The 23819-nt window shown below is 39.4% G+C and overlaps 2 protein-coding genes across 3 annotated transcripts in view; one reads left to right on the forward strand and one right to left on the reverse strand.

The window, feature by feature from the left end:
* Positions 1–530: 530 nt before the first annotated feature.
* NUDT5 (nudix hydrolase 5) lies at positions 531–13327 on the reverse strand. Of its 2 annotated transcripts, XM_035325264.1 has the most exons (11): positions 13186–13327; positions 11433–11505; positions 9327–9435; positions 5945–6012; positions 4749–4801; positions 3966–4073; positions 3359–3454; positions 2607–2708; positions 2215–2223; positions 1441–1494; positions 531–881 (listed from the first exon to the last, which is right to left on the reverse strand). In XM_035325264.1, exons 3-11 carry the CDS (start codon positions 9387–9389, stop codon positions 772–774), a joined length of 663 nt encoding a protein of 220 aa, XP_035181155.1. In that variant the 5' UTR covers positions 9390–9435; positions 11433–11505; positions 13186–13327; the 3' UTR covers positions 531–771. The 2 variants fall into 2 exon arrangements, with proteins under 2 accessions (XP_035181155.1, XP_035181163.1); XM_035325272.1 differs by lacking the exon at positions 11433–11505.
* Positions 13328–13363: 36 nt separating this feature from the next.
* The window catches only part of CDC123 (cell division cycle 123), a 34490-nt gene continuing 24034 nt past the window's right edge, over positions 13364–23819 (forward strand). The window contains exons 1-6 of the mRNA XM_035325246.1: positions 13364–13585; positions 14661–14732; positions 16723–16777; positions 17585–17617; positions 20104–20199; positions 20892–20998. Coding sequence (XP_035181137.1) covers positions 13512–13585; positions 14661–14732; positions 16723–16777; positions 17585–17617; positions 20104–20199; positions 20892–20998 — 437 coding nt within the window. The 5' untranslated portion in view covers positions 13364–13511. The remainder of the gene's footprint in view (positions 13586–14660; positions 14733–16722; positions 16778–17584; positions 17618–20103; positions 20200–20891; positions 20999–23819) is intronic.

Raw genomic sequence — 23819 nt, forward strand, 5'->3', positions numbered from 1 at the left:
GTGTTGTTTGGGAATGTAGGAGAACCTTAAGGAAGATTTCTACTTCATTTCTAAGTTAGGAAAGTCTTTCTTATTTCTGCATGCTCATCCAAATGTATTTCAGAGGCAAGACTGATCTTAGCGTAGGCTTATGATGACTTTTAGACCCTAACCTTTAAGTTGTGGTGGTTGTTTAGATAATTAGAAGCGGGTGACTGTGCACTGAAGAGTTGTTTTTTTTGGCAGAAGATTTACCTAGAAGCGATTAGAGTGAAATAAACTACAGCCTAGTTATGCAGATGCACTTTCAAACGCTGTAGTTGGAGTATGCAAGGTGTGTCCTTGTGCAGCCGTTGCTGCTCCTAGTGCAGAAAATTACCTGTGGTTGTTTAAATGATGCTGCCTGTGCACGTGGACAAAAGCATGATGTGCTCTTCCTGCCCTCTTCCTCATTTTGAACAGGTGTTGCTACCCCACCAACTATAGTTCCTTAAGCATCTTCCTTCCACTGAAATACAAATATAGTGTTGAACATGAAATGAAACAAGGTGTTTTGAAAATTAAACAGTATTTTTATTATGATTATTCTCTAAAGGTTTGATAGATTAAGCAGTTAGGAGAAATACTTTTTGTCAGTTACATAATTACAGGTAAAAATATCAGGATTATTCCAACAAACTTTTTTTTTTTTTGATTCTGGACATAACGTAAAGGAGCTTTATTACAAGAAGAGTTACACTTCTAAGCCATCTAAACTGGACAATTTTCAACTACATTTGTCGTTGTGAAATTTTAGAACTTCATGAAAGGAACTTGGAGCGGTTTTTCTGTTGCACGCTTCAGGGCCAGTGCGTAAGTATAAACCCTGGCATCCACTGCAATCTGCTCTTCTGCTACTAGCTCTGGGAGAAGGGAAAAAGATGAGATGCTGTTAAGACTTTCCATCTCCATAAATTTCCAAGTTCATTACTAAAATGAAGATGTACTTAGACAGATGATAGGACAAGGGGGAATGGCTTTAAACTAAAAGAAGAGAGGTTTAGATTAGATATAAGGAGGGAATTCTTCACTCTGGGGGTGGTGAGGCCCTGGCCCAGGCTGCCCAGAGGAGCTGTGGCTGCCCCATCCCTGGCAGTGCCCAAGGCCAGGCTGGATGGGGCTTTGGGCAGCCTGGGCTGGGGGGAGGTGTCCCTGCCCATGGCAGGGGGTGGCACTGGGTGGGCTTTGAGGTCCCTTCCAGCCCAAACTGTTCTGGGATTCTACGTACAGCATTCTAGAATTAAATTCTTCAGGCTAGTGTCTAAGACTCTCTGTAATTCTGTCATATGACCACATCTCCTGCAGGTTTTCTTTAAGATACAGAACTGTAGGATGAGAAATGTCAGGAAGAGTTATGAGAAGAGATACTATGGGTTTCTTGAAGCTCATATTAGTGCTTTTAATGTGTCAGAAAGCTCTTACCATCAATCCTTTGCAGTAAGTCATTCTTTGGAAGTGAAATAACTTCCACATATTCTAAGAGAGAAGAAAACATTAACTGTCTATAAATCAATGGACAGTAGAGGAAGTCTGTCTCTGTTCCATTTCCTATTGCCTACAGGAGGCAACAAACTGGCTTAATGCTCATCACCACCTAGAAGTTGTGAACCTTTGTGTATCATAAAAAGGCTCATTATATACGGGAAGGCAGTGACTGGGGTCATTAAAAAACAGATTTGGCAGAACAAAAGTGGGGAAAAAGGTGGTAGCTATGGCAGGTGAGAACCCCTCAAAAAGAGACTTTCCCCCTTCTGAGAAGGGAAAAATACCATATTGTCGAAGTCGACTCCTGTCTGGCTTAACTGGTAGAGTAAGGGATTTTAGATGCATTTGAAGAGCAAAACAGCATGCTACCTAAAGAATAAAGGTTTGCTAGTGGTGAATTTGTATTGGTTTATACCTGCCCAGTGTGTCTGAATTAGTTGCATTTGGGGGGTGCTTGAATTAATTACAGCTGTTGTAGATTCACTAATTTGTATTTCTTGAGATACCAGTGTCATGCTTGAATGTAACTGGTGGGATAATACCCCGCAGGAATCTTCACGTCTAGGCCAGTCAGTCTCGTGCATGTTTGATTAGGGTCAGGAGATCAACCAAGCCCAAACAAAAATATTTTTTAACTGACATTTTCTACATAAAACACAGAAAGATCACACTTGACCTTAAATGTCACTGGGAGCACAGTATGTAACATACCTCCATCATCTGGAAGAAACAAAACAGAAAAAGCAAGTTAAGGGTTTTGAAATATACTAATGTTTACAACTAAAAAAGCAGTTTTTATACCTGACTGGCTGTGAATGATACCATACTTATGTCCAGGTCAAGCCACAGCTAAGGAAACTAAGCTCACAAGTGCTTATGGCACTTACTGAAGTTTACTATCTGAATTTCTCACCTGACACCTAACAGCTAGGCAGTTAGCAAACAAATATGGTTCTGCTCCTCTAGACTACAGCATGCGATTTGAAGGATTTATTTACAGTCTAAACCAGCAGTGAGGGAAGAGAAGAACACAGTGGTAGGTGTGGTTCCATTAAAGTTCTGTTATCTTCTAAGAATTTCTATATAAATGGTAGAAAACTCACCAAGTTTTTGCTTAGGTCTTGTATTCTCAGCGTCATCTCCATTAATGGTGACACTCACAATGTGCGTTGTGCTGTTTGACAAACCTGGGTCCAAGCAGAGAGCTGCAGACAAGCAAACAGGTTCATTTCTCAAAAGCAGAGGTCAGGCACCTTGCCATTTTACAAAAACTTCCATCCAAATAGACTTTAGCAGAACATATATTTGCCGTAAATTCATGCTGGAGGTATAGTGAAAAGTAATGCTTCTGTAACTCATCTCTTCCAGATTCCTTATAAGATGTGCTTTCAGCACTTAAGTTTATTCTTCATTCCATAAACAGTAGATTAAACTGTAAACTACAATTCTCCTGTAAGCTTCCTCAGCCTATTAAGTCTAATTTTGCTACCACCTGTCTCTACTTCTCTGTCCCCAGCATGCAGTTATACCCAATAATCAAGAGTCAAGTTTTAATTGTACTGACATTTACTTGAAACCATGCATAAGTTGCCTCACCAAGTCACAGATTTTGTGTAAAGTCGCTTATTTAATAGCAAAGTTTTTCCCTATAGATGTCAGCCTTACTTTAGTCCTGTTTAACAGGAGTTCAGCAACCGACTCACCAAGGACCAAAGTCTCATTGGTACAGCCATGGGATAACTCTGCTAATCTGTATCAAGTTTTCTAGAGAGGTATTTCCCTTTGGTTTAAAGCATGTTGTATCTATCAGAGAGAATTAGCTTTGGGTGGGAAAGGAAAAGAAAAAAGCACTGACCTGGAGTACATTCAACGACTTCCCCCTTGTACCCCGTTTCTTCCTCCAATTCTCGCAATGCAGCGCTTTCTGCAGTCTCATTTTCCTCAATGAGGCCTGTGAGATAAATAATTGCATAAGAACAATGTGAAAATTAGCATGCATGTACCCACAATATCCATTCTGAGATCTACTGCAGCTTTACAAATGAGGTGAAACATCCTCATCACCCTATTTTACTGAGGAAGAAACTGAGGCATTAGGGAGGGTTCCAGTTCCTGGATTCATCGTTGCTGCTGCCTATGTCTTCAGCCTCATGTCCCCTTCCCAAAAGATGGCATTAATATTCTCAGGAGGGAAAGAAGCCAAATGCTGGGGCTCTTAAAGAGAAGAGTGGAGGGGAATGCAATATTGTCCTATCAGACTCCTGCGCAAAATGTCTCTAATCTCCTAAAATGAACGATGTTCATTTTGTATTCTTCATTACCGAATATTATTTCTGAGCTGTACACTGAGCTGTACACAGAGACCTCCCTGGATTTCTCAGAGGTACTTCATTACGACTGAAACTCTAGACATGCTTAACTATCAGCTTTATGTGACTCATTTTAATGTTTCAGCCACTTACCTGCAGGAAATTCTAAGCAGTAGCCGTTAATTGGAGGCCTGAACTGTTTCACTAGGACAATGCAGTCGTAGTGGAGAGTTCTCTGTAGTACGGCTATCACTGCTACACCTATAGGCAGCAACAGAAAACATAAGCACAAAATATCTGAGTATAACAAAGTGAGTATTTAGTGCTGGATCCAAAAAAGAACCTATGGACTCTAACACCGTGCATTAAAATGACAAACGGATGCCTGCTCTGTGATCCTGGACTACCTGATATCATGCATGATGAGAGACAAAAGCCCAAAATGGGATCTCCAAAATACCCCAACAAATTATAGATACATATTGCAAACAAGACTGAGCATCAGCCCACCCGTAGCTTGGTGGGTGCTTGCACCTGCAGACAGTTTGGATGCCAAAGTATGGAACCTACGCTCCTTTTGTGGCTGAATTGTGTCCCTCTTTCGCCTGAAGAGCGTCATATCCCTAGTCCCTAACAGCAAGCCCAGTTCACCAGCCTGCGAGCTGCTCTGCATCACGGCATCCCTCATTGAAATTGTCCCATTGTTACAAAGGGAATATAATTATCTTGGGAACACACTCCTACCAGTCAGTTCCTGATACTTCAGCTCTCGAGCTGGGATCTCGCCAGAGCACGCTTGCTCAGTGGTCTGGCATATCCTGGGAGCCCTGCAGAGCTATTTGTGCGTTCGGAACCATACTGTCTCGCAGTCTGCTCTGTGAGTTTATCAGAACTTTCACAAAAGCTGCAAACAATCAAAGTCTTCCATCATCTTACCATCGGCTGAAACTCCCTTTTTCCTGCCAGCACGCTTTACGGTTTCCCAAGTTCTGTTCAGCATAGAGAAAAGAACAAACTGATACATTAAAAGGAACAATATCCATTTCCTCTAAGTTGTCTTCTCCCCTTGCTTTCATTTAAAAGCAAAATATGCCATCATTCAGTGAGGCTCCAAAAGAAAGCAGCTGGCCTTAGGCATCCCCTGTCCTGCTTTGGCTCCATAAGATGTCTGAGGTACAATTTTGTTTTGCCTACCTAAAGGAGAGAGAAAATAGATACCTACTGATTGCTTAGAGTCACTGAAAACAAGGGAAAGACATAAATGATGGTCACGGAACACACAAGTCATATAAAAATCATCCTGGAAAAATGCAAAATAAAGCAATTTATATATTAAACCCATCAGATTTTCTTAGTTTTGAAAAAAGACTATGTGCATTCTTTTATCTTGCCTTTGCATACCATTAATAATTTAAGTTATTGTGAACTCTCAGCTCAGTTACTTGAGCAAGAGAAGCCTGTAGGCAAAGAAGACCAAAACTTCCCTCTCGATATAAGCAATGAAATGAACAAAATCCCCAAACCCATCAGCAATAACAATCCATTCACATAAGCTCCAATCTTTGCTGTTTCTTAAAAGGATACTTTGCTGATGAACAGGGAGGCACTTAGAGAAAGCAAACATTATGGAATCTAATGGAAGGGGGGAAAAATAAAGCTGTGTCACATCTAGATAAATGTGGCAAAACTAAAGCATACAAAAGGATTGGACAGGTGTTATACAAGAGGACAGTAACTTGTCAGTACTATGCAAGGTCCTATTCAACCAACAGGGAAAAAGGAGCCCATAGTGAGGATCCAGAAAAGTCAAAGGACAAACTCACTGATCATCACAGCTTATCTGCACTGCTACAACTTCCTTCTGCACAGCATCTTTACAAGGGAGTGGAAATGCAAGGTAAAGCAAGGTCTAACGCACCCTAAAAGATTTAGGAGCCAAATTTGATCCCACATGCTAGCTAGAGTAGGATTTCTTTCTCTGAACAGTACAAAACTATAAAGAAATCGCACCATAAATAGATGGCCTTGTGTTGAATAATAGGTTTGTAGTGCTCATATTCTCTCTAGCCTGTGGCTGGTCCGTATAACAGGAACATGATAGGAATCTGAAAAGAATCCAGAAATAAAATTACCTGGTTTTACCATTGGGATCAGTATAAGTTGTTTCCTCAAGTTTCAACCATTTTCTTTCTACAATTACCTAGGGGAAAAAAAAAAGATTCCTTGTTAAATAAATTATAAGATTAATCTCAAATAGTTGGGCTTAGGGGGGAGAGGCAATACAACTTTATTTGAAATTATTTTGTGACAAAATCTCAGCATCAGAATATACACAGGAACACTTAACGACTTCCTGTAGCTGGTAGGGAAAAAACATTTTTGCCATGTTCTTGAATTGCAATAGAAAATAAGCTTAGTAAATTCTTTTAACTTGATTTTCATAACCAAGCTGCAATGAATTCAGTGGGATTTCATTTAGTGAAAAGTCCTATCCCCCACCTCTTGTTAGAAGAACTTTGCAAAGGTCAAGTTTCTGCTTAAAATGAGGATCTTGTCCGCACAGATTTAGGTATACTGGAGATTGTGAGTGCCGGCTTATCAGAAAGCACAGCCTAACGGCTATGCATGAAATAGCCAAGCTAAGACTGAAAACCCAACTATTTTAAAACTATTTTTGGCCTTTATTATGGCCTCGAGTCACTGTTGCCTTCTGTAACTGAGAGCCCTTTTTACATGCATGCATACCTGAAATTTAGGATTTCTGAGAGCTAGTGATTGAGTGCTCAGCATTAACATTATTCCAGCTTGTCTGTTCTGAACTGATTTTTATTTTTTTTTGCCCTGTGATGTTTTCTTTTATGTAATCCGTTTAAAAGGGGAAAATAGTGCATTAGACTTTCAGTTTATATTCTTTTAGCATATCTTGTATTTTAAGCCTTACTAATTGTATAGGCAGACAAAAAGCTTGCCTCCAGAATTTTGTATCAAGTTTGTATCAATCATGAATAATCAGCAAGATGAACAAATTGCTTTCTATTGTCTAATGAGACATAATTCTGAGAGCAACGGAGGCTGTACAAGCAAGAGGAAAAGAGGCTCTGAAAAAAACCCACAACCTTAAATTGTAGCAAAGAATGAAGTTAGAGGCTATTCATGTGACAGGCAGATTACAATCCTCCAATGCAGGACAAAGAGCAAATAGGACCTGAGTAGCCATGTGAATCATGAACTTAAGCTGAGAGATTCACCAACTAAACCAACAAACATGTAGAAATGAAATGTAGTATATGACACAGCTAAAACCAGAGTACAGAAGCAGAGAATAGCTTCAGCTGGATGGAAACTGGGAGTGACTCAGGTGTCCAGTAAATGATAATGGAGCTGAGTAAACTCACATAGTCCTTAATCTGTGTTCTTCAGAACAATTAATTTGATATTGAAATATCAGTAGCACTTCTATGGTTGTAAATATGACCACACATACTTTACATGGAGAGAGTTTTGGTATTTGTTCAGGGAAGCATATTTCCAGGTAGCAGGAATTGAAGAGGAGACCTATGTGCTCTCAAAAGGGCTTTCTAAAGCATTTGCGGTCACAAAACCAGCAGGAAGCTTATGATGTCTCCTACAGGTACACGAAGTAATTCCACTTGGAAGCATTCAGATATATTTTAAACAGCTTTGCATTCGCTCCTAAGGCACTGCAGAATGAGAGAGAGTACAGGAAGATCTAAAAGAGATGAAAATCATGTCTCAGCGGTTGACCAAGGAGAAGAACCTATAGACTTCAGTTGAAGAAACAAACACAGCCAACTGTTTGTGTTAATGAATTTTTTAAACACTGCAGAGAACACAAAGGACTAGGCTATTGGTTGTAGTTTGTTGCAGCATTCAACAGAACTGGCAGATCACTACCGCTGTCGCCAAGTTATTGTTTGCTAAGCAGAAAGGGGAAAATGGCTGAAAAACAGGAAAACATCAGGTGCCAGGAGTCCTAGAGGAAAAAGAAACCACTAGCCTGTAAGAAATTTGACCTATCCAAACTCCAAAAGGACAACAGAAGGATAAAATGTAGATTTTAGGTGTATAAAACAACCAATGTCAAACAAAGTGTCTTGTTTTTCATCCGGTATTCTTAAATACAGCTTTTGGCCTCTAGTGTCATGGAGCAATAATTTAGAAGTACTCTAAGCCACACTGCATAAATATGTACAATAGAAGTGAGGTGAACTCCTTGCTGCTAATTGTCTACAGGGTAAGAAAACAGAAAGCTGCCAGGTTTCCCTAAAAGCAAAATAAAATGATATTGTCACCCACCTTGTCAGGTGCACAGCTAAAACCTTTTGGAAGCTGGCTTAGAAACATAACTCTTGGCTTGCAGAACTCCTTACTTAGGGCCCAAAGGCACTTTTCAGGGCATGTTCTACTAACCATACTCAGTTTTAGAACAAGCAGTTTTTATGGCTTGATCTTTTGCTTTGCTGGGCGAATACCATGTGCTTTTGCTCACAATAGCCTGACTGGGGGGTTCCCAGAAGCAGGCAGAAGAAAATAAGATCAGCAGCTACATTTGTGAAAGAAGATTCTCCAACATCAAACCACATAGGTGCTGAAGACCAAAACACTTTCAATGTAAGGCTGACTGGCAGACACATGGTAAACATTCTCCTCAACTATGCCCAGAAAATGACCAAAAAAGCTAAATTGCTTAGAAGATGTCAAGATCTAATTACGAACTTCTAATGACACTGAAGAGTGCAATATTACAAAGGAGAAAACCTAAGAAGATGCTCTTTCATGAAGAAAAAAGAGCATCAAATTCAAGTATTACCTGAAAAAAAAATCAAAAAAACAACTACAAATATGTTCTAAGGTTTAATAAAAACTCGTAGTTTCAATTAAGGAAAATACTCCTAATAAGCAGCCAGGAGTACCTCAGAATTCCATTCTGAAGACCTGATATTTTCTGATTCTGTAAAGGTAAGATGCAACTACAATGTTTTTGACAAATCTTACTATCTCCTTACTAATGTCTTTAGAACAGCAATCATTTAAATTCAAATCCTTCCAGGAAACATCAGAGAAGGTCAACTCCTAAATGTTAAGGCAACTCTTAGAGGTCCATCTTAGAGGAACAGACATTTTTACAATCTACCCATTTCTACAGTCTCTGAGAGGAATCAACATTATTTCTTAATATTGAGAACAGCCTGAACAGTCAATACAACAGCTATAAAATTAGGAAAAAAAGCAGAAGCTTAAAAAAACTGAACTGAGTAGATTTCTCTCCCTCTCCTTGATCATTTGTATGATTGTTTCGCAAGAAGAATTACATATTCCTCATCCACGTCACCTTCTTTAAACTCTTTGACCATCAGGAAGTTCTTTGCCCGAATAGATTTTACAAACCTACAGCATCTATAACATTTCTTATTCTGCACTAACAAACATTCTGATCCATCTCAGCTGGTTGTTATTTAGCAATAAAACATGTCAAAACCAAATATGTTATACCTCTTCTTTAAGGACGAATTGCCTAGCAGTTTTCGGAACTTCTGCGGATGTCTCAGTTGCCATTTTCAGGAATGTCAGGCTTTTCCCCTCCTGTGCAAAGTCCAGACTACTATGAAACAAAGTCAATATTTGCTTTCAGAGTAAAGTTAAAAGGTTCATTTCTGCATTCTAAATTAACAAATCAAACTTGCCAGAGAAAGTTAACAGCATGTGATGGCAAGTGCAATTCACATTTTCAGCTCCACCTGATGGTTTCGAAGGAAGTCTGGGTCAAATCCCAGACTTACGTAGTTGGTAGTAGTCCTATCAACTGCAGAATAGTTGTGCTGGCTGAAGATACCCTCGTTACCCGTTCAAAGGTCAGGCACACGCAGAAGCAAAGTTGATCCATTTAGCAGAATTGTTTTATTCTGCTCAGTGAAGTGTCAGTGCAGCATTGCCACAACAAGTCTAAGCACTCCGGTGTCAAAGTGGAAAAAAAGCTTACACCAGCAGGACTTCAGGAGTAAAAGTTGCACACTATTGAGAAAGAATCAGAACCAGAACCTACATACCTCACAGATACATACGTAAATGACCCAATTCTTCCCCCAAAAACTCCAAGGTCAAAAAGTCACGTGTGTGTTGCGAGTCTACGTGGCACGTGGAGTTAGCGTGACCAAAGCACGTCAGTCTCCCTTACTAGGAACAGTGTGGCCAACACCGTGCAAAAGGCAGCTGGATATGCCCAAAGCAAGGCTCTGCCTCAGCCCCTGTCTCACTGCTGAAGTGTGCAGCAGAGAAACTGGTATTCCAAGGAAGCTCATCTTTGGTATTATGTTGCGATACTGAAGTCCTGAAAATTAATTTTAAGTAAAATGATTGTGCAAAGAAGCAACTCAGTTTAGGTGCCAGCAGAAACAAGATATGTCAGAGATCCCTCATCATTCATTGTCTTAAGAGTTCGTTTAAAGTTGTAATCTTTCCATTAAGTCAACGGGAACCTTTCCCTTGACTCCAACTACAGTTTAATAACGATTCTCTAGCAATGAACACTATCTTCTGTGAGTGCTCACCTCTGTCACACCCAATTTTAGCACTTTCATTCTTACTTTATCCTTCTATGATAAGATCTACAGCACGTTTGTGAAACATACGTGAGCATGGAGCTATATCGGCTTTCTTACATATCAGATTTGTATTTAATTTCACAAAGTAGTTCAGAGGACTAGACAGCACAAGCTATGTCTGATTATCAGAAGGATTACAACTAATGTACATAAATCCATTTCCTCAGTAAGTACAAAGGGCAGGCTCCTTCTTATGTCTTAAGACAGTCTTGTTGGACGCTGTACGTTGTGGTGGTTGTCAAAGTTTCAAATTGTCTTTAGGTAACATAAAACTTGGAAAGGAACCCTCACTTACGAAATCCAATTCTGTCATTTCAAAAATGCATTATATTATCCTTTTTTAATCCTAAAATTACATTATATTATCCTTTCTAAAAGCAATGATGCTTCATCTTAAAATTATGTAGTTTTATTGCCTACCTTACCATTAGTATGAAAAACTGTTCTAGGACCTTACTTGCTTATCTTAGGTTTATCCCATATTAGTTCACAGTTAGTGTTACCCATTTGTTCTTAAGCCAACAATAACTCAAACCCTCCTCACCTAGGATTTAAGAGATGTGGCTGGCAAACAGTCACAGTATCTTGCTGTGAGTCTTGCTGTGAGAAAAGGCTCCTGGTCATCCAGGGGAAACAGTCAGACTAGGCCCTGTGTGATGCCCTAAGTATCTATCTTCAAAAATACAGAAAACTCACATACCTAGCTACAAGAAATGCACCTCCAATGTTTGGAAAGAATGATAAGCTTTCTGACTGACAATATACACATATCAAAGACAGGAGATAGCAAATGCTGTTGATCTTAAACTTTTTTAGGACTGGCTGAGTAACTATTCCTCTTTTAGTCCCCCCTCAAAAGAAATCCCATTCCATTGATCATCGTAACCGTTCTACATTAACTGTATCTGTGTATCTCTCTCAAACAGATTACAGCAGTTGTTCCCAAAATCTCATAAGCAACTTTATTAATGCTTTATATAACAGTATTAATACTTACCTACATCAATTACAAATACACCCTAGGAGCTCATCTCATGCCAGAAGCTCTTTGCAACAGAATTTGCTCTCTCCTGCAGTGACAGATTCAAGGATGATTTGTGACTAAAATTACAAGGAATTACTGAAGATGGCTTCAGTTTGAAATAGCAAGAAAATGTGCAATAAGCGAAAATGAGACTCATCCATCTCAGGCTCTGTACTGAAGATCTTCTCCACTAGTGGGTGCAATAACTCTATGAGTGACATTTTAAAAAGTTCTACCAAAAAAGTATTTTTTTTCCAAATCCAACTCATTGTATAGAATTGAAAATTTCTGAAGTTAGAAGGCTGAAATACCACTTCACTAATTGAAGGCTGCAGGTCTGGTATCTCACATTAGTCAAGGCTGCTCAGACAAAGGAGGCAACACAGCTCCTGTTTCATAAACATTAGCGGCGACTGACAAATCTACAGCTGCAAGGTAAAGCTCTACGTTAGGTTTCCGAACAGACGTTGTCTTACAGTCCTCAGAGAGGAAGGCTCTTTCTCATACAGTTACCACTGGATCATCTGAGTCAAAAAACATAAAGCTGCTGGCACAGCAGCCAGGAACCCAATTACGTGACTTATAATTACATGAACTCCGTGAATTTAAATACTTAATAATTATCAGTAAAATGTTAAGAATGCATCAAAATGTCCACATTTACCAGACTTCTTAGCGTGAATCAACACTACTTGAACCATAAATTCTAGAAAAACACACAGGTTGGCCCACTTCTACCTTCTTGTTGGCCCACCTCTACCTTCTCTGTTGACTTTTCATGCTACTATCACAGGATACTGCTGGCAAATTGTGCTACTTGTTCCATTTGGCTCATGTAGGGCTCAAATTCAGTCCTGAAAAGGCCGTACCATTTATAAAAGTTATAACTTTACACCAATTACTTATTCCTTTATTGAGTGGTTTCCTTTGGAGGGAATATCCAACCTTCTGACATCAGTCTCTACATTACCCTTCTGAAAGTTAAGATCTAAAACCAAGTGAGGCCTGTGAATGAGTTCACAGAGGAGCCAGGCTACCAGGGAGTTACGTTAACCTCTTCAAGTCACAATAGATGGATTAGCTTTTCTAAACCTCTTTTCAGAGTGAATTACTTGATTCAAGCTACGTATCCCAACTGACATCAACCAACAGTGTCCCAAGGCAAGATTAAACTAAAACAAGAGACAGGATCCCTTCCACAGAACGGGAAAAAGGGGCACTGGTGAGTGTTTTATGCACAATTTATCCAGCAGAGTGCTAAGATACGTGCTCAAAACACACATTGCTGAAGTTTGGGAAGTCACTTTTATTCACCGGTTTGTCACCAGGTTTCAGTGAAGTTCTGTATTTCAGCAACGCGATTCAAGCACCAAAATCAATTGATTAGAAGTTGAGAGGGGAAAAAAGGAGAAACAACATTTCATTTTTGTCCTTATTTCAGCGGTACGGACCACCCACTCACTCAGAGCTGAATAAAATATGGAGAAATAACCTGTTCCTGCCACATAGGAGAAAATAAATAAAGAAAAAAGGGAAAAGGACAGCTTTGTGCAAGTAGAAGAGGGTTAGCAGCACCCGTGTGTTGCTGCCAGCCTCCCCTAAGAGGCAGAGGAGGGTGAATTAAAATCATAAGAATCAGAGGAAATAGGAGAATATGGAACTGAGCACGGAATGGGACCGAAGGGGGCTCGAGGCAGGGCAGAACCGGAGGGCTTAAAAAACCCACATCTCCGTGGGTAATTTCGCGGCTCCCGGGGAAATACTTAAGGAAAGGGATGAAAGGGCGTCTGGACGCCGTCCCCAGCGGGTGAACCCGCAGAAAAGCCCCACGTACGAGTTGTGCCCGGCTGCAGGACGGGAGCCGGGGCCGCGGCCGGGTGGCGCTGACGAGATGGCGGCGGCTGAGGCGGGGCCGGGCCGGGCCGGGTGCGCCGCCGATGCCGGCCCGTGCGGCTCCGGGAGCGGAGGGGAGGTTCCGGGCGGAAAGGGAGCTTTTTGGGGAGAAAACGGGCCGAAACGGGTCGGGCCGTGCCGTGCCAGGCTGAGGGGAGGATGAAGAAGGAGCAGGTAGCGCACTGCCGCTTCTCCGTGTGGTACCCGCTGTTCAGGACCGTCACCATCCGTAGGTGTGTGGGGTTGGGGGAGGCCCTGTGGGGCGGCGTGTGAGGGGGTTGTGGGGCGGCGTGTAGGGTGATATGTGGGGTGATGTGCGGGGTGGTGTGGGTTTGGAGGCTGAGGAAGTTTATGCGAGGCTGGCCCTGGCCCTGTGGGTTAGGCTGCGAGCTCGGTTAGACCCGGGGACGGGTGTTTGGGGCCGGGCTGGGTGAGAAATAAGGGCCTGTGTGGGGCAGCGCTGGGTGGGAGGAAGCACAGAGGGCTCCATCGAGCTTCCAGGGGCTGCCCCAAGAGCTGGAGCCTTCTACATCCACCCCTGGGAGCTGCTCTGGGAGGCCCGAGGTGCAGGCCTGGCACTGGTGTTCTCCACGTTGTGCTCTGGTGGGACCCCAGGCTGTCCATGTCCCACCTTGTGCCCATTTGGTTGCTCAAAGAACCAGGCTGAGCGCCCCCAAACCAAGTGTCTGACTTCATGTTCCTGTATATTTTTTGGAAAAAGCTGCAGCTTCTGTGGTTGCTGAGGTGCCACTGCAGGTCACCTGGTGGTTATGAGACCCACCAGCAGCTCAGGGAAGTCCCTTGGTGGATCAAAAAACTGTGACATCAGGCATTTGGTAATCAAAACATTTAATCTTTATGCATTTTAGTGTTTAGCAAGTGGAGGGTTTTGGTCAATTTAGCAACAGCCATGCATTTTTGGAACATTCAAGTGATAAAGGCAAATTTTGGTTTGGATTTTAGAAGGGAAACCTTTGTTTTGAACAACACATTGCCCCTCCTTGCTGGCCATGTGCAGTCTTTGAATTTCTTGCAGGTTTGAAGAAGTGGAGTATTTTTGTGCATTTTGTTTGAGATTTTTGTCTTTTTCTTTCTCCTCTACTTCCCTGGAAGGAAAAAGAGTTGCATTTTGGGAAGGGTGGGAGGGGAGAAAGAGAAACATGTCTTTTCATAGCATTAGAGAATAAAACATACTGATGTTGAGGTACATTCCATTTAAAAACTATTGTTCTTATACAACTATTTATTATTTTAGCAAGTAATATTGATAAGAAATTACTGAACTAATTTTCTTGTTTTTTTTTCCAGTGTTATACTTCCCCTCCCAGATAATGTGAAAGAATACTTGCTGGATGATGGGACGCTTGTGGTTTCTGGAAGGTAAAGTGTGTTTCCCTCCCACCGCGCAAGTATTAATACTATTTTGTAATCACAATGGTATTTTGTATTCATGTATTATAATTTGCATAATGAGTTTTATACGTTTGACCAGCCTGGCTGCAGTAAACCTCATACTACATGAACATGTGAGTGAGCAGACTGTTGCTGTTAGCAAAGCTTGACTTGCTAGTGCCTGATACAGATCTAAAATTCATGCAATACACTTGATTGGATTCTTTTATTTTCAAAATTAAAAAAAATCTTTTATTTTTTTCCTCTTCCTTCCAAAGACTACCAGTCTCTTAGGTTTCAGTGCATAGCCTGGTGATTTGCGTTTGTTGCTTTGGTACAGTTAGCTCCAGTTCAGTGGCCTGGACAGTGCCACGGCATTCCCATGCCTGTAGCCTTATTCAGGGTTGAAGTGTCATTACTTGAGTTTAATTCTCAATAATATGAACCAAATACAAAAATCTTAGTGATTTTTGAGTTTATATAGTCATTTGCTTACATATAATCAGTGCCTATGAAGAGGCTGAATGTACTGTATGTATGCGTATGCCAAGATTTTGGATGTAGAAGAGTGAGATAGATACCTGTGAAAAACAGTTGGTGTGAATCTAGGCTTAGTTCTTTGCTTTCTCCTTAGAATCTCACCATATGGCTTCCTTGTAAAATGATTATTGCACAGATCTATCTTGCTAATGATTGGACTCAGAATACAGTCCACACTCAGGAATCAATCTATACAAAACTGAAGCTATTTAAACACTTTGTAAAGATGAAAGGTCAGATTTTTTTTTTTTTAAAACCAATTTGGTTAAGAAGTAATACTGTCACCTGTTTCTGCAGAATTTGGTAATCTATTTAACAACAGACATTTAATTTGTAATCAGACTTCAGAGAAAATAAAACTGAGGACTTGAGTTCACAGCTATGCCATATGAACAATTTCTGCTGCCTTCAGTAGAAAAATTGACAGCTTTGTAATTGAATTAAATTACATTAAGGTAATTCTAATTTAGAAGTCCCTTTTCAAAACCAGTTTTTCTATTAAGTTGAACTTTCTTAGCTAGAAGTCAATGTGATCTTCCTACAGTCAAGGCCAACATCAATTTTAAACCGCAGTGAGCTCCTATCTGAGCTCTGGATCTCAAAAACTGAATTGACAGTTTGATCTCCGTGGAAGTGCATTAAGGAACTGCAGAAATGTAGCTTGTTGAACAATTGACTTTTTGCTAACAGTACCTAGTTGAGAGGATGTACATTTGACCTTAGCGTGTTTGCTATGCTGACTTGCCTTTTTCAAGAACTTGGTCTTCTACCTTAAAAGATCTTCACACTCAGTTGTATTGGCCAAATAACTTAAAAAGTAATGTAAAACCTCAAGGGAATATTTGCAACCAAGTACTTTCTCCCACATATGCTAATGTTTACCACAGCAGATCTCATCTGTAGAGAAAATGGAACTTTCCAGGAAAAAGTTAATGGCCATATAATCACTTTCAATAGGATCCTCTTTTTCTATGTGTGGAGTGTGAGGAATTTTTATTTCCAGAATCTGAAATACACAGGTCAACATATGAAACTGAAGTTTTATAAATTTTTACTTGGAAAAAGAGTGTGGAGGCAAAGCATAATCTAAGTTGATTTTTAAGTTTCCTACTTTACTGTACTCACACAGTAGCACAAATTAAAAGAATTAATAAGGTGTTGAAAAGCTTAAATTATGGTCTTTTCAGAGCAGCAAGCGATCTGCTAATTGGAAAGAATCAAAGTGTTTTGGATAGGGCTCAAGTCTAATGCCAGGGAGCTTTGTCTTTAGTTTTTCTATATTGTCTTGCTCTGACTTTCTCTGCCAGGGGTTTGAGGCTTAATCCTCTTATGTAAATATTTTGAGATCAGAAGCTGGTAGATGCTGTGGAAGTGTAATATATATGATCAAGTCAAAGTCTGGTGCTCATTTTTTTTTCTTATTAATGTTTTGATTTAGAGAAGATCCGCCAATTCATGCTCAAGAAGGGAGTGACGATGCAGAGGAAATACAGGTCAGTGTAAAACACAACTTAATGTCAAGTGTCTGGAGAAAAACATGAATATTTATGCATGCATTATAGGTGAGGATAGTACTTCACCAAAATGATAATCACATACTATTTGCCTTGAAAAAACTTAGAAACATCATGATGTCAAGGGAGGCTTAAAATGTTTCTATGCTTTTTTTGCACAAAACTTTTTTAATTTTTTTTTTATAATTACATTTCTAATAATGACCAAGGAATGTTGAAGGATGTTGGAAATGAAATGAAGATGGCTTTATGTCCTGAAAAATGAGAAGGAGGTGTTACTTCAAGAAACAATGGAAGTCTGTAAGGCCATAATACCTCTGAGGGGTATTCCAGAAATAAAAAACATTGAAAAACGTTATAAATGCAAGGTAACAGAAGGTACAGAAAGGATGAGAAAGAGATATAGAAGTGACACTAGTAGATTGTAGGTCTAAGGATGGAAGTGAGGGAGGTACAGACAAGGTTTAGATAGGGAAGACTCCATTAAGTTCTGAAATGTCCAAGTCTGCAACATAAATCACAGTTAAAATATATAGGTGTTGTATTGTATCTGTACTTTACAACAGTACTTCAGCTGGATATACACATTTTTCTGTGTTAATTTATACCCATAATAATTAGAGGTTAATGGTATCATGCTGGAGAAAAATCAGGGCAATGATGACATCTACATGTTGTAGGAAGTTGTACAGTTTCCAATATAAATAAATTCATAATAATTATAAATAAAATCATAAAGGATGTCACAGGAAAGCAGTGACCTTTAATTTGTTCTTATTTTAACAGTGGTCAGATGATGAGAATACTACGACGCTTAAGGTAAGGTCCCGACACGTGGGTTTATGTCAGCAGTATTCTTCCTGAAACCTTGTGATAGGAACTTTTTGCTGGTTAGAGATATCCATTGTAGGTAGCATTTTCAAACTGTTCTAGACAGGTGGCAGCATAGATATCTGTAACCCTAAAAATGTTGTTTTGCTGGCTTAATTTTATTTAACTAAAAATAAAATGCTTCTTTTCTTCATCCCCAACAATCACACACTTGTTAGACTATAGGAAATGAACTGAAGGATGGCTCTAAATATAGCTGTCTTTCATTTTCACCACTTTGAATATCTCCCAATTACTTAATCAGACTGGATGCAGAAGAAATGAAGCCCCTGCAGCTCAATTTTCACAGCTCTTCTCTTATACCTTTGCCATTATTTCCTCCTAGGTACCTTTCTCTCCATCACCGTTTTTTCCCCTTTTTCCCCTGTCTTTATACTCCCCTTGTGCTGTGCCCAGTTTAGAAGCAGGGTCATGATGGGTATGATTCAGGCTCCCTTCTTTTTTATTTTTAATTTGTTTTTTGAAACTTGCCATTGCCCTGTCATTGTCAGAGTTAATATACTTGCACCACTTGTCTGCCGTTGATACTACTGCCTCAGTCCTGTTAGCTCCCCAGTGTTCAACGTGGTGTTGGATTGGGTGCCTTCTCTGAGTTGCATATACGCTACGATAGGATTTAAAGCATTTTAAGACCAATACATTGCCAACTTTGTACATTTTAATAGGTTCAGTTCAAATACCTGCCTTAGATTGTAATTCGGAGCAAGGACTTTGGTATTCGTCTTACTTTTTGCAAAAGTCGTGTTGGTCTATCTATTTTATAGAAGAAATCGCAGATTTTCAAACTGGGTTTCAACATAGTGTACAATACAGTATAAAAATCCTTACGTTGTGTGATAGCCACTGGAAGGGTACAGGTCTGCAGTGGCTTTGCCAGGCAGAGTAAGAGTAAGGGAGGGGACAAGAGCCAGGACAGCTGACCCAGATTGTCCTCAGGGATATTCCATACTGTATAATGTGATGCCCAGCAATGAAATGGTAGAGGGAGAAGAGGGATGTTTGGGCTTCCAGGGTTGCTTTTGTTCAAAGACTGGCTGGACCTTGTCTGTCATCAAACCTGGCACTTTGAAAATGTTTGATTATGAATGTGGTTTGAGCCTGTGGCTCTTCCCAACAAAAATAAGGCCACATTTGGTCATACAGAGATTCTAGAAGTGGGATTTTATAATGTGCAAAGAACCACAGAACAGCCCAGGAAAATAGTATTATATGTCAAGAGACACATCTCAAGGAAGGAAATCCATACTTCCCAAATTTATTTTGATCCAGATGTGAAGGGAGAGTCAAGAGACAACAGAAACTTTACTTTGTCATTAATTTCTTTTTAAACATAAAATGTTTCTCTTGAATGAGAATCCTATTTCCCTGAAAGTTTCTGTTTCAGAACACTTTGTTAACATATTCATTACACAAAGTATCATCTCCATCCTACAAATAGGATCTTGAAACAGACTTGTTTAATTTAAGCTGTTCTGAAATTTGGAAAGATATAGGATTATAGAAAATTGTGTTTAAACAAATGTGTTAATATTGATGATTGCAAAGTTAAATGTTCAGAATTCAGTAAAAGTTGGAATTCAGCTTATTTATGCTGCCTTAGCGCTATCTTCTTGTGTGATATTTCTTCACTTGTATTAATCAAAGGATGCGATGGTAACATTTCCCCAGGAAAGTTTTGTGTGTACCGGTATTACATATGTAGTGTCACTCCTGTCTTCTGTCAAAAGAAGAAGAGATTGGGTCAGAATGCACTGCACGAAGTTTCTCTTCTTGCAGCAATGATTTCTAGAATCGACTGAAGCTCTAAAAATAAAATAGCCTTTTTAGTACATTACCTAGTCTCCATGGGAAACTACACCTGAAAAAGTAAGGAAAGATTCAGAATGGATGAAGTTCAGTCTAGGACACTGCACTTTTTTTTAAAGTATCCTCTTTGTGAGAGGCTGAAAGGGGATGGTAAAATATTCAGACTTTTTTGGTCACTTGTCTGGATATGAGGGCTTTGTTTCAGAGATTGGTTAGCTTTAGCCTAGATGTTATCTTTGGGTTACACTTCTAAATGTAACTCCAGCCTGGATGTGGCTCTGGGCAGCCTGCTCTAGTGGTTGGCAACCCTGCCCAGAGCAGTGGGGTTGAAACTAGATGATCTTTAAGGTCCTTTTCAACACAGGCCATTCTATGATAAATATAAGTAGAAATAGTGCTCTTGTATACTGTGATTTATTTCTACAAATGTATTATGTCTGTGGTAGAAAAGCTTACTATTTTTTTGGACAAGTTTATTCCTTCTATGATAAGTGTTTCTAATTTTTAAGAATCTTAAAAATTAACCTTAATTTTTAAGATAGCTGCACTTCATTATTACATGTATTGAAATTGTTTTGTGTTTTTTTTTTTTCTTGTTCTTTGTTCAGGCACCAGAGTTTCCTGAGTTTACAGCTAAAGTTGAAGAAGCAATAAGTTCCTTGGGTGGTAGTGTTTTTCCTAAGCTTAACTGGAGTGCTCCGAGGGTAAGAATGCTGACTGAAAATTTTTTAACAGATGCTATCACACAGATTTTTATTTTCTATTTTTTTGGTTTATCTTAATGCATTGGAAACTAGAGGAGACTAGTGGTTCTGATAAAGAAAGGAATGATAGATGACAGTGAAGATTGATACAGCAAATTGTTCTGGTGGATTAGAGTTAAATGGTATGCTGCTTGGTCAGCCTGGTGCAAGACAGCTCTGTCTTTGTTCTATAACCCCCTATGTTATTGTTATAGATAACTGTATGGTGGTCAGACTCTCCTCGTTTAGGATATTTGTTGAAAACTTTGCCTTGGATAGAGAGGAAAAAATAGAATAATAAGCTTCCTTCTAGTTATTTTAGGTATTCTATCTTAAGGATGGATACCCTTAAATGACTTTGTATCATAGTCACAAGGAAAAATTAGTGTTCAAGCATTCCGGGAAAGTACCTGGAAGCAAAAGCTTGGTTTTCAAATGGATTTTTGCAGCATACTATTCATAAGAAAAAGAACAGCTATTCTACATCCTTGTAACAGCAGATTAAACTTGCCTCAAAATCCAAAAATCATTTTCTGCATGTATATCAAATGTTGCATAGTATTTAGATCTGAAAAATGTAGCTTGTATCTTGTAGCTTTATCTTTACTAGATTCTGCTAAAAGATAATTTTTGGATATATTTTTTCTCTTTAGGATGCCTACTGGATAGCAATGAATAGCTCTCTGAAATGTAAAGCTCTAAGCGACATCTTCCTCCTCTTCAAAAGTTCAGACTTCATTACTCGTGACCTCACTCAGCCGTAAGTAGACTTCTAACAGAGAATCTTATTCTTACCCCGTCAAAAAAGTACAAAACACAGGGTAATTTTTCAGTTCCTTTGAAAGATCTCACTCTCTGCTGCAGAAGAACATCAAATATCTGCTACAAAGATTCTTATTTATGTCTAAAAGTTGTGAATCAAATACATTTCAAGTGCAGTAGGAAACTAGTTCTTTGAAACTTACCCCCATCCCTTTTCTCCTTCATCTTTTTCATTGCACCACACAAAAATAAATTCCAGGTTCAACTTAGTGCAGAGAATTGTGAGGCAAATTCTATTCAGTGTTACTTACTGTAAGTGAACTGTTTCTAGTAAAGCAGAATTGTTTACCTCGTTGCAGTCAACAAGAGAGAAGTGGGTTTATTTTATTCTTATACTTAATTATCTTGGTTTTTATACGTAAATGAGTGGAAAAACAAAACACAGATTATATTAAAGAAATGACACTATGAACTAGGACCGTTTTTATTGAGTTGATTTCCTTGGCAAATGGTATTCTAATGTTATGGTTTTTTTTTTTTCTTTTTATTTCTTTTCCATCCCACCTCTCTTTGCATTTACTTCTTGGTAGTTGTTAGCTTGTTACTGCCAGTTTTCATGGTAATACAGCATGACTTTTCCATGTCCCTTCCAAATTTTGAACACACTGAAGTTTGTGTGGCTGCCTAGAAGGAGCCTGAGACTTCTGAAGTATTGCTAGAGCTCCTTGTGAATCCAAGATCTTGAAGCTCTTGAAGTTCGTGCACTCCAGGAGCTGTGACTAAGGATAATAGGTCAAGTTTTATAAATGCAGTGTGCTTGGTATTTATTTTATCTGCGTACGTAAAGAGAATATTCAATTGTACACGAACAGTTTCCTCCTGTAGTAACTGAATCTGATTCATGTAACTAATTTCTAAAATACAGGCTTTCTGGAAGAAAACACAGTTATTGAAATTTAATGTTCTTCTTATTATGATTACTATTATTTTTCATTTAAAAGGAAAAAAACACAGAATTTCAAAGAGAGGGCAATCCATGCCTCAAAATGAGAGATCGTTTTCCAGTAGTTATTCAATGCTTATTTATGTTACTACAATATTTAGGAGACTGAATCAAAGGCAGGAGCCTTGTTCTAGGTGCTTTGTAGAGGCTTACCAAGCATAATAGTCCTTGTCTTAAGTAGCATATGAACCAGTAAGAACTGTGTTGTCTAAAATGTGAAACATATTAATGCTGTGCAACTGCCTTCCTTTTTATTTGTACAACTCTAATAGCACTTTTGTTCCCAATTTGTAGGTGCATTTAAAAAAAAAAAAGAGTAGGTAACAATATCTTCATCCTTATCTCTGCATTTATGTAGTGCTAACAGTGTTGTCAGTTCAATTCTGAAAGGGCTGGGGAGATGAGAAGTCTGCAATTCAGAGCTGAGTTTGTATTGATAATCAGGAAGCTTTGATGCCTTACTAAGGAGCTCTTCTTCGTGATTTCTGGTCATGGGGGGCCAGGCCACTTAGCTAGGTGTTCTGAGGACAGTTTGCTCCAAGGATTGAGCACTAACATTTAATGTAACCTTTGTAACTGCTTTGAGGACTGAGTTGTGTGGGTCTGAAAATATCTGTACGCTTTATGTCAAGCCCTTTGTGAATATGAATACATTTAAAAAAAATATATTCTACTGTCCCTGTGCATAAAGAAGTTGAGAAAAAGCTACCCCAAGCTCCATGGAGAATTCCTGTTTGGATAACCACACTCTAATGAGTCTGATAAATGTTTGATTGTGTCCCAAACACTGTTTGATTAAAAGGTGTGTCAGCTGGGGGTATATGTGTGTGTGGTCTTGTGCTCTTAGGTTATGCTGTTTGTACAGTAGAATGAGTCGGTTTGATGACTGAGATCTAAAATGGTGCGTTTCTCTTGAGTTTTATCTCATATCAGGCAAAGTTTAGCGCCTCAGCTTATTCAGCTTGCCCGCTGCAGGCAGCACCGACTTACAGGGGAGGCAGTGAATGCGTTCCTGTGTTGTGAAATTTCACAGCATGGGTGATAACTTGAACCATCAGTAATTTCACCTTAAATTCACACCAGACGAAGAGCGGTAGTGGCTGAGCAGCCTGTAGCAGATATGTTCTCTCCACTGGTCCTGCTGGGGGAGAAGTAACCTCCAGCAGAAAGGTAGTACCTCAAGTTGCACTAGTTCAGTCCATTTGTGCTCCTTTCCAGAGTGCTAAGATGGATACAGTTGGATAATGGAGCTTAAGATGTGAGTAGCAAATAAACCAACCTTGTGTTGTGAGCGTGGGATTATCACCTAATCTAACGGTTAAAGTGAAGTTTCATTTGAGAAGTATGGTATTTATTTCCCTTCCCATAAAGTCTAATGTAATGTTGGTATAAAATCAGTTTGTTTTTTTTTTCCAAAACAGCTTTTGATGCTTTATTACAGTAGAGTTAATGTGGGCAATGCTGCCTTGCACTTTCATGCAGTATTCATGAATTTGAGTGGAACTTGTGCATATGACAAGGTGAACATAAAGTGTAAAAACACTTCAGTTTCTGCATATCTTGTATTTTATGAGTGTGTTGTACCTGAAGAAAGCACACATTATGGTCCAGTGTGTGCATGGTATTTCTAAATTACTAAGTTATTCATACAAAATGTCCCCATCCGAGCACAGAAATGATTACTGCTGAATCACAGAGGTGGTCTTAGTTATGCTATTGATTAGCTGCCAGCTCCCTAGTCCTTAGCAAGCAGAAACTGGAAATGCAGTTGGCGTAAGAACCTGAAGTACTGAACAAATGAAAATTGGAAACGTAC

Source organism: Oxyura jamaicensis, chromosome 1 (assembly GCF_011077185.1).
Source record: "Oxyura jamaicensis isolate SHBP4307 breed ruddy duck chromosome 1, BPBGC_Ojam_1.0, whole genome shotgun sequence".
Lineage (NCBI taxonomy): Eukaryota > Metazoa > Chordata > Aves > Anseriformes > Anatidae > Oxyura > Oxyura jamaicensis.